Source organism: Trachypithecus francoisi, unplaced genomic scaffold, assembly GCF_009764315.1.
Source record: "Trachypithecus francoisi isolate TF-2019V2 unplaced genomic scaffold, Tfra_2.0 Lachesis_group1, whole genome shotgun sequence".
In the NCBI taxonomy this organism is placed as follows: domain Eukaryota; kingdom Metazoa; phylum Chordata; class Mammalia; order Primates; family Cercopithecidae; genus Trachypithecus; species Trachypithecus francoisi.
This window is the reverse complement of record NW_022681454.1, coordinates 88,372,756-88,386,017: the sequence shown is the minus strand read 5'-3', so window position 1 is coordinate 88,386,017 and position 13,262 is coordinate 88,372,756. Positions and strand designations below refer to the sequence as shown.

The 13,262-nt window shown below is 39.8% G+C and overlaps 1 protein-coding gene across 12 annotated transcripts in view; it reads left to right on the top strand.

Annotated features, from left to right (window-relative positions):
• Positions 1-1,368: 1,368 nt before the first annotated feature.
• SNCA (synuclein alpha) overlaps positions 1,369-13,262 on the top strand; it is a 121,298-nt gene continuing 109,404 nt past the window's right edge. For 3 of the 12 annotated variants that reach the window (XM_033214816.1, XM_033214828.1, XM_033214827.1), the window contains exons 1-4: positions 2,314-2,555; positions 2,729-2,773; positions 3,812-3,957; positions 11,364-11,405. In XM_033214816.1, the coding sequence (XP_033070707.1) occupies positions 3,837-3,957; positions 11,364-11,405 (163 nt within the window). In that variant the 5' untranslated portion in view covers positions 2,314-2,555; positions 2,729-2,773; positions 3,812-3,836. Of the gene's footprint in view, positions 1,391-2,283; positions 2,556-2,728; positions 2,774-2,880; positions 2,903-3,811; positions 3,958-11,363; positions 11,406-13,262 lie in introns of those variants that run through there. The other 9 variants (XM_033214824.1, XM_033214818.1, XM_033214823.1 and 6 more) reach the window with 8 other exon arrangements.

The following is a 13,262-nucleotide window of genomic DNA, read 5'->3' as shown; positions in this document are numbered from 1 at the left end:
ATAGTCTATTGAAGTGCTAGTTGTAATAAGGCACAATGGAAAACTCATACTATTAACAGTAATAAAAAGAAACAACAAAAAGCAATAAAAAACAAACCACGGATTCATGCAATGACATGAATGAACCTCACAAATACTATGCTGAGTAAAAGAAGTCAGACAGGTGTAAAAAAAGTTTATACTACGTGATTAGATTTTTATGACATTCTAGAACATGCATGAAGGGTGCAAGGTAACTGTCTGGAGTGATGAAAATGTCCTGTGTCTTCAAAATAGTGTGGGTTACACTGATGCATGGTTTTTTCAAAACTGATTTAAAGGGACTCAACATCTGAGCATTTCACTAGGTGTAAATTACACTGCAATTTTAAAGAATCGTCTGATGACACTGTGGTTATTTTTAAACAGCTCTTAAATTTTGTGGATGCGTACTGAATGTTTACAGTTGAAAAGATGTATATAAAGCTTGAATTTTGTGAAAAAAAATAGGGAGGATTGGTAGTGATAAAGTGAGTGGACTTATGAATGAGACATGATATGCCATGCATAGAAAAAATGTAAAAGTTGGGTGATAGGCACATGGGAGTCCTTTATTCTTTCTACTTTTGCGTATGTTTGAATATTTCCCATAATAAAAAGTTGAAAATAGGGAGATCACCTGAGTTCATCTCCTCATTTACAAAAAATAAAACTGGAAACAGAAGGAGAACATAACTTGTTCAAGGTCTCCAAGCCAGACAGCAAACTAGCTCCCAAGCCCAACCTTCTTGCTCTGGTCCTAAGCAAACACAAACTATTAATATGAGCTACTGCTTTATGGAAAGTCTGTTTTTCCAAAGGGCAGACCAATTGTTCAAGGAAGAGTGTAAGTAATAAAAATTTGTGATCTTACTTTCATGTTTTTCTATTTTCCACTGAACACATAGGCATTATCTTCTATATGTCTTTCATGTATAATCATTTGTTTCCTATTCCTTATGGTTTTAAAGTTGTTTTGTACGTTTAAATTTGATTTTATTCAAATTTCAGAACCCAAATGAGTGCAAGAATCAGACAAAGCATTAGTTTCTACAAATATAAAAACAATTTTAAAAAAACACAGCAAAAACGAGTTGTTGCTTTTCCCCCCTCTACCAGTGCTTAACTAATCTTCCGAATCCAGTCACAGAAAGCAAAGGCTTTCTGCTAGTGGGAGGAGCTTGCTTCTCCATTCTGGTGTGATGCAGGAATAGCTGTCTTCCAGTTCTGAAAGAGGTGAAATTGTGTTAAGCGATGCAAAAATTGTCTTGAAGTTCGCGTGTGTATGTCTGTGTGTCTGTGCATGTGGCGGGTCGGGGGAGAGAAAAGGGGATGTCAATTCTGAGGGCAACGAGAATCAGAAGTCAGAAAGGTGAGTGGTGTGTAGCATCTCCCTTTCAGAAGGGGCTGAAAAAGAAATTGGATATGATGGTCCGGTAGAGTAAATCATGCTGGATTTGTCTACTAGACCATGCACTTAGGTCTGCAAAGTAAGTCCCATTTCTAGAGCGCAAAGCCTTAAGATCGCTTGTTTTAGACGGCTGGGGAATATTTATTCCTCGTTCCGCTGATGGGAAAATCAGCGTCTGGCAGGCGCTGATTGGTGGAAAGGAAAATGGTGATAGTGGGGTGGGAAGAGGATTTGCTGAGCCTCCTCCTGCCTCCTCAACCTGTAACTCTTCCTTAGTAGTCTCCGCTTCACCCGCGGGACCCTTTCGAGCTCGACCTGGATTAAGAGCAAACGAAAATCTTGAGGATATTTGAACTAAAGCGACCCTTAACGTAGCCTGTGACCGTGATTAAATGTCAGCGATGCGAGGGCAAAGTGCTCTCGGCGGTGCCGTGTGAGCCACTTCCCTGCGCTGCCTGTCTCCTCCAACAGCTCCTCAAAGGATAGGCTCTGCCCTTGGTGGTCGACCCTCAGGCCCTCGGCTCTCCCAGGTCGACTCTGACGAGGGGTAGGGGGTGGTCCCAGGGAGGACCCAGAGGAAAGGCGGGGACAGGAAGGGAGGGGAATGGGAAAGAGGGAGAGGCGTCAGCCCAAGCCCAACCGCTCCCAATCGCCACAAGAGTGCCCGTGACCCTGAACTTGAGGTGAGGCGCAAAAGCGCCCCCACTTTCCCGCCTTGCGCGGCCAGGCAGGCGGCTGGAATTGGTGGTTCACCCTGCGCCCCCTGCCCTATCCCCATCCGAGATAGGGAACGAAGAGCACGCTGCAGGGAAAGCAGCGAGCGCTGGAATAGGGGCGGGGAGAGGCGCTGACAAATCAGCGGTGGGGGCGGAGAGCCGAGGAGGAGGAGAAGGAGAAGGAGGAGGACGAGGAGGAGGAGGACGGCGACGACCAGAAGGGGCCCGAAAGAGGGGGCGAGCGACCGAGCGCCGCGAGGTGGGAGTGAGGTGCGTGCGGGCTGCAGCGCAGACCCCGGCCCGGCCCCTCCGAGAGCGTCCTGAGCGCTCCCTCACGCCTTCCCTTCAAACCTTCTGCCTTTTTCTCCATCCTCGTGAGCGGAGAACTGGGAGTGGCCATTCGACGACAGGTTAGCGGGTTTGCCTCCCACACCCCCAGCCTCCCGTCGCCGGCTCACAGCGGCCTCCTCTGGGGACCGTCCCCCTCCCGGTGCCGCCTCCGCCCTTCCTGTGCTCTCCTTTTCCTCCTTCTTCCCTATTAAATATTATTTGGGAATTGTTTAATTTTTTTTTTTTTTTAAAGAGAGGTGGGGAGGAATCGGAGTTGTGGAGAAGCAGAGGGACACAGGTAAGTACCTGTGGATCTAAACGGGAGTCTTTGGAAATCCTGGAGAAAGCCGGGTGGGAGAGGAATGGTCGTGGGCACCAGGAGGGGGTGGTGCTGCGGTGAGGACCTGCTATGCCAGGTATCTGGGAGGTGAGTACTTGTCCCTTTGGGGAGCCTAAGGAAAGAGACTTGACCTGGCTTTCGTCCTGTCAAGGACTTCTCCCCAAGGGCTGAGAGACTAGGATGCTTCTCCGGGATCCACTTTTCCCCGGGAAACGCGAGGATGCTCCCTGGAGCGTGAGCATCCAACTTTTATTTCTCTCTTACCTGAAATCCGTCTGCCCGCTCTCTTGGTTTTTCTCTGTAAAGTAAGCAAGCTGCGTTTGGCAAATAATGAAAAGGAAGTGCAGGGAGGCCAAGTCAACAGGTGGTAAAGGGTTAACAAGTGCTGGCGCGGGGTCCGCTAGGGTGGAGGCTGAGAACGCCCCCTCGGGTGGCTGGCGCAGGGTTAGAGACGGCCCGCGAGTGTGAGCGCCGCCTGCTCAGGGTAGATAGCTGAGGGCGGGGGTGGATGCTCGGATGGATTAGAACCAGCACCCTTGGGCTCGCTGTTTGCCTGAGGTTGAACCACACCCAGAGTGAGTGCCTGTGCCTCTCCACCATCAACCTGTTAGCCTTCTTCTGGGATTCGTGTTAAGGATGCCCCTGACCCTAAGCCTCCAGCTTCCAGGCTTCTAACTCACACTGTTACCCTTTAGATCCCGGGAAGTTAAAACAGAGGTGACTCTTTTCATGCAACTCCACTTCTGAAATGCGGTATTAACAACTCAGAGGATTCATCCTAATCCATGGTTAGGTGGCTAGACTTTTACTAGCCAAGATGGATGGGAGATGCTAAATTTTTAATGCCAGAGCTAAAAATGTCTGCTTTGTCCAATGGTTAAATGAGTGTACACTTAAAATAGTCTCACACTTTGGAGGGTTTCTCATGATTTTTCAGTGTTTTTTGTTTATTTTCCCCCCAAAGTTCTTATTCAAAGTGTATTTTATGTTCTCCAGTGTGGTGTAAAGGAATTCATTAGCCATGGATGTATTCATGAAAGGACTTTCAAAGGCCAAGGAGGGAGTTGTGGCTGCTGCTGAGAAAACCAAACAGGGTGTGGCAGAAGCAGCAGGAAAGACAAAAGAGGGTGTTCTCTATGTAGGTAGGTAAACCCCAAATGTCACTTTGGTGTTGGTTCATGACTGATGGGTTAGGATAATCAATACTCTAAATGCTGGTAATTCTCTCTCTTGATTCATTTTTGCATCATTGCTTGTCAAAAGGGTGGACTGAGTCAGAGGTATGTGTAGGTAGGTGAATGTGAATGTGTGTATTTGAGCTAATAGTAAAAAATGCAGCTGTTTGCTTTTCAATATTTTTAATTTTGCCCTAATATTTAGGACTTTTAAAAAATGAATGTTTCTATGCCTACATAATTACATTTCAGAGGACAGTTTTAAAAACATTGTCTTTTAAAAAAATCAAGAATATTCTTAAGAATCAAAATCATTGCTGGGTCCGTGATTTCTTTTACCATCATGAATAATGTTTGTCAATTTTAACCCATTCTGATTTTTAAAATATTACTTTGATATGCCCCTGTGCTGTGTATAAAGAGACCTATTTGTGGCCCTAAAATGGAAAGAACAGATTAGTCTTTGGCAGTGTTACTTCATGTGATCATTTAGTCTCTGTGAACACTGAGGACAGAGAAAAGTGCTTGAGGGCTGCTACTGACCTCTCAGAAACATTTATATAGTTCATCCATCAAATGACACATATACTGAAAGAATAAAGAAATTGATGCTTATTACCTACTTGTTCCTAAAGTTCCACCTTGGAGTATACACCCAAACTCTGACTCTCTTTTCTGTATCTTGAATTGTGTTCAATTGCATGTTATTTTACAAACCACTTTGAATTCTTTGGAAAAGAATACACACACACGCTCTCATCCACAGGCATAGACACACACACACACACACACACACACACTCAGCATAGACACATTGCCCATTCTTCCTCTCTTCTTTCTCCTCTGAGCTTTTTCACATTCTCTGGTGGCAACTATAAGCAGTTAGAGTCACAGGATGAACCGTCAGGTGGAGGATGAGCACATTGAGTTGCCTAGCTGAAACACGTGCTCCGTCTATGTCTGCAAAGTGAAAGAAGGCTACACTATCTCTTCAAGACAGATCAGTGGGGGAAATTTTATATTTGGAATGATTTATATGAATGCATCTCATCGAATTTCACAACACATTTTTTTTTTCTGTTTCCTATTTTCAATTTTTAGAGTCAGGGTCTTGCTCTGTCATCCAGGCTGAACTGCAGTGAGGCTATCATAGCTCACTGCAGCCTTGAATTCCTGGGCTCAAGTCATGCTCCCACCTCAGCCTCCTGAGTAGCCAGGATTATAGGCATGTGCCACTGCCTCATTATTTAGACTTTTCTTATGTTGACTTAATCTTCCCACAAATCTTCAGTGAAATTACTTTTTTCTACCTTAAAACATATTTTCAGAAAGTCATTAAAATAGAGTGTTACAAGAGGAAAAAATGTATGAGTTAATTTTAAATATTTTATGAAGTGTGAATTATACCTTTTTGTATGGAATTTGGAATACTGAATCAGTGACACGCAGTTTATCAATCTTTCCATTTGTCCTCAGATTTCCAAGTTTTGCAAGTACAAGTTTCTTTGACTTCAGTTACTTTATAACTGTTCATTGAAATCATTTTCAATGTCTCTCATGACATTTAACACATAGCACATTCTATAAATTATTTATTGGTTACATTCTGAGTTCTAATTGAGAGTTGAACTTATACACATACACAGAATTTAAGATAAAAAATGACCATGCAAAGACACAATAGTATAGTCCAGAGGTTGGCAAAATTTTTTGGTAAGGAATCAGATAGCACATATTTTAAGACATGAGATCTATGCCTTGGCCAGGTGCCATGGCTCAGGTCTTTAATCCCAGCACTTTGAGAGCTCAAGGCTGGTGGATCACTTGAGCCCAGGGGTTTGAGACCAGCCTGGGCCACATGGTGAAACCCTGTGTCTACAAACAATGCAAAAATTAGCCAGGTATGGTAGCATGCACCTGTATTGCCAGCTACCAAGGAGGCTGAGGTAGGAGGATGGCTTGAACCACACAGCTCGCTGCAGAGGTTGCAGTGAGCTGAGATCAAGCCACTGCACTCCAGCCTGGGTGGCAGAATGAGACCCCGTCTAAAAAAAAAGAAAGAAAAAAAAAAAAAAAAAAAAGAAAGAAATCTGTGTCTCAATTCTGCTGTTGAAGTGTGAAAGTAGTCATAAACAATAACTAGTGTGGCTGTGTTCCAATAAAACTTCATTTATCAAAATAGATGGTGTGCTGGAATTGTCTTGTAGGTTATAGTTTGCTGACTACTGGTAGAATGGAAAGAACATGCACTAATCACACAAACCAAAGTTTTAGTCGAGGCTACATCACTTATTACCTGTAGGGTCTTGGGGAAGTGTACTTAACATCTCTGAGCACAACTTCCCTGATTAGTAAAAAATATGATTTAGAAAACTGCAACTACCTTATAGTTTTTGTAAGAATGTCATAATAAACAGGACATATGAATAACTGAGCACACTTTTATATATAGGAATCATGGTTATTATTATCAAATAAAATCTCCAACGGAATAATTACTTTGCCAACATGTTTTCTATTTATTCTTTTGTCCTTCATTACATAACAAATTTGAAAGATTGGAGGTGACCAAAGACCATTTTATAATTTCACTATGGCCAAAGATGTTTGGTAGAAGCCTCATAAGAAAGGTAATCTCAATCTCATCAATCTCAAAAGTATATAAAAATATACTTTTGACAACTACTTTTTAACTCATTGAAGAACTACCTTAACGATCAGTGTTATTTTTGTGGGTCTTTTTCCCTCCATTTTTATTATCTGTGTCCACAAATTTTCCACCAACATACTTCAATTTAATATACAAAAATTTCTTCAAATGACTCAGAAATTAATTAGACCTAAATTCAAAAGCAGAAAGATTTAATTATCTTTATATAATGCTAAGTAATATAAATGCAATAAATGCAAGAAAATAATGATCTTTGAGTCTCTTCCAATGCCACTCTGTTCAATAAGCAGCAGAGGCCATCAGTGAAATTGACAGCAAATTCTCAAGTCAAAATGTGCTTCACCTCACTAAGCTGACAAAGTCAACATAGCATGCACAACAGGGATAGCTGGATTCTTAAAACTCACAAGTATTACTTCTGACCTTCTTCTGCACTCTGTGCTCTTTTGAGGTTGGGAAGACAAGATGCGGTTGGTGGGGGACACTTCTGCTCAGGGAAGCCATCAGCTCTGGTGTCCCTACAACATTTATATGTTGCTAGTCACGTAACTACTTGGCACCTATTTTGTAGCTGTATGTTATCAATTACAGATTACTCATAAATGAAAGACTAACCATCAATTACAGTTTATTGGTAAATAATTATGACCTCAAAGAACAGCTGATTGGTTTGATACATGGTAACCTTATGAGGACTCTCATCTATCTCTTTTTTTAAGGTATATACATATCTCTTTGTTTGGGGTTATACTACAAAAATATAAGCTATATTGCATATTTATAAAAAATAATTAATTATAAGTTCTAAAGGTGTGGTTTAGTAGCATTCTTTTTTTTTTTTCCTGAGATAAGGTCTCAACCTGTCACCTCACTCCAGGCTGGAGTGCAGTGGCGTGATCTCAGCTTACTGTAACCCCCACCTCCTGGGTTCAAGTGATTCTCCTGACTCAGCCTCCTGAGTAGCTGGGATTACAGGCATGTGCCACCACACCCGGCTAATTTTTGTATTTTTAGTAGAGACAGGCTTTCACCATGTTAGCCAGGATGGTCTCGAACTCCTGACCTCGTGATCCCCCCACCTCAGCCTCCCAAAGTGCTGGGATTACAGGCATGAGCCACCACGCCTGCCCTAGTGGCATTCTTTTTTAAAAATAAATTTAATTGTGTATATTTAGGGTATACAACATGATGTTATGGGACACATTAGACACTAAAAATTACTGTATTGAAGAAAGTTAATATATTCATAATCTCCCATAGTTACCTTTTTTGTTGTTTTTGTGGCAAGGGCAGCTAAAATCCACTTATTTAGCATGAATCTCAAATATAGTACAATTTTATCACCTATGTCCTCATACATTAGATCTGTACACTTGTTCATCCTACACATCTGCTACTTGCTTGGATCCTCTGGCCTATATCTCCCTCTTTTCTACCTATTTTTCCACCCCTATTAACCCTGTTTTTTAATTAGTGTTTGTACATTTGAATTTTGTTTCAAGCTTCCATATATATGTGAGATAATGCGATATTTTTCTTTCTGTCTTTGGCTTATTTCACTTAGCATAATGTTGTCTGAGTTCATCCATGTTGTAAATGGTAGGATCTTGTTCTTTTTACGGCTGACGGATATTCCATTGTATCTATGTACCACAGTCTTTTTATCTACCTATCTATCGGTAAACACTTTAGTTGTGGCTATTGTGTTTTTCTTTTTTTCTTTTTTGGAGATAGGGTCTTGCTGTCACCCAGGCTGCAATGGAGTGGTGTGATTATAGCTCACTGTAACCTCAAACTTCTGGGCTCAAGAGATCCTTCTGCCTCAGCCTCCCAATTAGCTGGGACTACAGGCATGCATCACCATGCCTGGCTAATTTTGAATATTTTTCGTAGAGATAGCATCTCACTCTGTTGCCCAGACTGGTCTCAAATTCCTAATTCAAATTTAAAATAGAGTATGACAATTCTGTAAAATATAAAAAACATGTCCACTCCGTATAGGAGGTAATACAATGGGAAGAAGACAAACATTTATATTACTCTTGATAAGTTTTTTACAAAGAAATAAAACACTTTAATTTTTAATGTTTTAAATTATAGTTTGCGAAACAAATATTAGTTTTAGTGTTTTTAAAATTCCTTATATATTTATAAGTGATCTTCCTGCCTCAGCCTCCCAAAGCACTGGGATTCCAAGCAAGAGCCACTGTGTTGGGCCCTTGGGGGTGCAGGTATGCTGAAATCTTTTCTTGTGGATTTACACCCAGAAGAGGGATTCCTGGGTCATATGCTACTCTACTTTCAATTTTTCTTTTATTTTTAGTGAACATGTGATAATTGTATATAATTGTGGGATCCAGAATTATATTTCCATACATGTATACAATGTGTGATAATCAAATCAGGGTAATTAACATATCCGTTACCTGAAACATTTACCATCCCTTTGTGGTGGGAACATTAAAAATGAAAAATTCTCTCTTCTACATTTTTGAACATATGCAATAAACTATTGTTAAGTGTATCACCCTACAGTACTATAGAATGCTAGAACTTATTCTTCATATTTGGCTGCAATTTCATATTCCTTAACCAACCTCTCCGTATCCTCCCCTCCCTCTTACCCTTGTCAGCCTCTAATAATCATAATTCTACTCTCTACTTCTATCTCATTGTCTTTGATTCAGAATGCATTTCATCATTTAACCAAAAGTCAAATTCTTAGATACTGCTAAGGCAGAGAAGAAAGACTGCAGACCAGCTGTTAGACATTTCTTACTACTAGTCATTTTTAAGACAACATGGGGTACAGGGGGTGAGGATGAGAGATAGAGATTGAGATATATTCTCTTAAATACCAGCTGTTCTCACTCTGCATAGTTTCAGCACACACAAATTCCAGTTACCATGGTTAGTTAAATAACACCAACCCCTAACAACACAATTCAAATTTCTGTTACCACAGTATACTGAAAGTAATTGCATAAAGTACAAACTTTGCTGCTAACGCTTCAGCCTTCAAATCATTACATAAATAACAGAAACCCATTATAATCAGTGACAAAACCAGCACTTCTTTCAAAGCTTTTTGGTGGTTGGCCACTTCACAGGTGTTATGCAGTTCATACAGACAGCAATGCCCGTAGTTGTGTAACCACTTTGTCTCCCACTGGTGAGCCCATGTGATGTTTCACAAAAATGCACAATCAAAAGAGGAAATTGACCAGTAAAGATGAAAGAGCAGCAAAGAAAGGAAGTGAAACATGCTGGAAGTAAAATTTGAATCAAACATAAGTTGATTTATATAGGAAGTAGCCACCCCTGAGGATGTTGTCACTGCTGCACTTCAGGAGACTCTAGATATGCAGTCAGAGGAATGTATTGAAGGTGGAGGTAGCCATATAAATGGGGAAAGAGGTTGTGATAAAGAGTGAAGGTGTCCCAGAGGAAGTGATGCTGAAAAATGTACCTTATGTTAAGTACACTCTCAGTATATCATGACATTAAAGTGCAAATGGTAACATTTTGTAAACTGATCCAAACTTAAAAAGGAGTATGACAATTCTGTAAAACATAAAAATCATGCCTATTCCATAAATTATATACAGTGTGAATTACACTGAAAAATCTAACATTAGAGAGGATATGAATAAAATGTTTAACAAGCATAATTTTAATAATACACATAATAATTATTTGTATACAAGTTTAGTAATGGTCCAGGTTTGGAAGAAATTCTGATCCTGTGTAGAAAACCTAGTTTGAATGTGCTTATAGCCTATTATTACATGTGTAATGTTAGATAAATTACTTAACTCGGATTTTTAATTTCATCAGATATTTAAAATGGGCATAATATTGGATGTGGTGAAGATTAAATAAGATATATGTAAAGTGTTTTTTACATAATGGGTGTTCAGCACATGTTAAAGCCTACTCTCCATCCCTCTTCGCTTTTGTTTCATGGGTTGACTCATTTGTCTCTAGTGCTATATTTTTAAAGCTTCTGGCCGGGCAGAGTGGCTCAAGCCTGTAATCGCAGCGCTTTGGGAGGCCGAGGCGGGCGGATCACGAGGTCAGGAAATCGAGACCATCTTGGCTAACATGGTGAAACCCCCGTCTCTACTAAAAATATAAAAAATTAGCCGGGCGTGGTGGTGGGCGCCTGTAGTCCCGGCTACTAGGGAGGCTGAGGCAGGAGAACGGTGTGAACCCAGGAGGCAGAGCTTGCAGTGAGCCGAGATCCAGCCACTGCATTCCAGCCTGGGCGACAGGGTGAGACTCCGTCTTAAAAAAAAAAAAAAAAAAAAGAGAGAGAGAGAAAAGAAAAAAGCTTCTACAGCTCTGATTTCAAAATTATCTTCTCACCAAGCCCCAGTGTAATCTCATTCTTTTTTCTCCTCTGTAAGTTCATATGTGATGTGGGAACAAAGGGGATAAAGTTATTATTTTGTGCTAAAATCTTAATTGGAGATGACCTCCTGTTAGCTTGGCTTTCTTCTATTTATTGTGGTGGTTACTGGAGTTCCTTCTTTTAGTTTTAGGATATATATATATATATATATTTTTTTTTTCCCCTGAAGATGTAATAATCTATAGACTTCTGAAGACTGAGTTTTTAAGTTAGTTGTATTGAAAACTAGCTAATCAGCAATTTAAGGCTAGTTTGAGACTTATGTCTTGAATTTGTTCATTTTTGTAGGCTCCAAAACCAAGGAGGGAGTGGTGCATGGTGTGGCAACAGGTAAGCTCCATTGGACTTAGATTCAAAGACGATAAAGTATCTAGTGATTAGTGTGGCCCAGTATGCAGCATTCTGAATGACACTATAAAACAATCACTGAGCATTCTAAGAGCATATCAGTCTTATTCAAACTGAATTATTTATAAAGTATTTTTAAATAGGTAAATATCGATTATAAATAAATAAAAGATATAGTTACTTGCCAAGAATAATGATGGCTTTGAATTGATAAGCTATGTTTAATTTATAGTAATTGGGCATTCAAATATTCTGACCAAAAATGTATTGACAAACTGCTGACAAAAATACAATGTGAAATAGCCATTTTTTTAAAAAAATAGAGGAAAATTTCTGTTGATTACAATAAAATATTTTGACCTTAAGGTATATTGATTATAATATTCCTTTGATAATTCAGAGTACATTTCAGGAAACACCCTTGGACAGTCAGTAAATTGTTTATTGTATTTATATTTGTATTGTTATGGTATAGCTATTTGTACCAATATTATTGTGCAATTATCATATTTCTGATTGTATAATTCATTTGGCCTAAATTTACCAAGAATTTGAATAAGTCAATTAGGTCTACAATCAAGAAATATCAAAAATGATGAAAATGATAACCATCATCAGATGATGAGGAAGATGAGGATGAGAGTGCCAGAAATAGAAAAATCAAAGGAGAACCAAAATTTAACAAATTAAAAGCCCACAGACTTGCTGTAATTAAGTTTCCTGTTGTAAGTACTCCACGTTTCCTGGCAGGTGTGGTGAAACAAAAGATATAATCAGAAATATAATTTATATGATCAGAAAGCGTTAAACACAATAGTGCCTATAAAAACAAAATGTTCCTATCAATGACTTCTAAAATGGAAATGAGAAAAATGATATGGGAATCTTAATACAGTGCTGTGGTTAGGACTAAAAACACAGGAGTCAGTTCTTCTTGGTTCAACTTGCTGCTTATTTATTACCAGCTGTGTGGTTTTTTTTGCAAGAGTCTTCACCTCTATATGATTTAGCTTCCTCATCTATAAAATAATTCAGTGAATTAGTGTACACAAAGCATCTGGAAAACAAAAAGCAAACAATATATGTATTTACAAGTGTTACTTCTTGCTTTATAGTGAACTTTCTCGTGCAACATTTTTACAACTAGTGGAGAAAAATATTTTTTAAATGAATACTTTTGATTTAAAAATGGAAGTGTAAAAATAAAGCAGACTCCTTTGAAACTAGTTCTGTTAGAAGTTAATTATGCAGCCGGGCGCGGTGGCTCGTGCCTGTAATCCCAGCACTTTGGGAGGCCGAGACGGGCGGATCACAAGGTCAGGAGATCGAGACCATCCTGGCTAACGTGGTGAAACCCCGTCTCTACTAAAAATACAAAAAAAAAAAAAAAAAAAAATTAGCTGGGCGTGGTGGCGGGCGCCTGTATCCCAGCTGCACGGGAGGCTGAGGCAGGAGAATGGCATGAAACCGGGGGGCAGAGCTTGCAGTGAGCCGACATCACGCCACTGCACTCCAGCCTGGGCGACAGAGCGAGACTCCGTCTCAAAAAAAAAAAAAAAAAAAGTTAATTATGCACCTTTAATGGGCTCTATTGCAATCCAACAAAGAACTAGATAAGTAAATGGACTATGTTGCCTTCTAGGGACCTCCTATAAATATGATATTGTGAAGCATTATTATAATAATAACTAGATAGCAGACAGGTGGAGACTCTACTATCTGAAGAGGGTCAATCTAGATGAATGGTGTTCCATTTAGTAGTTGAGGAAGAACCCATGAGGTTTAGAAAGCAGACAAGCCACGTGCCAAGTTTTGGAGTAGGTGGTAAAAATTTTAAAA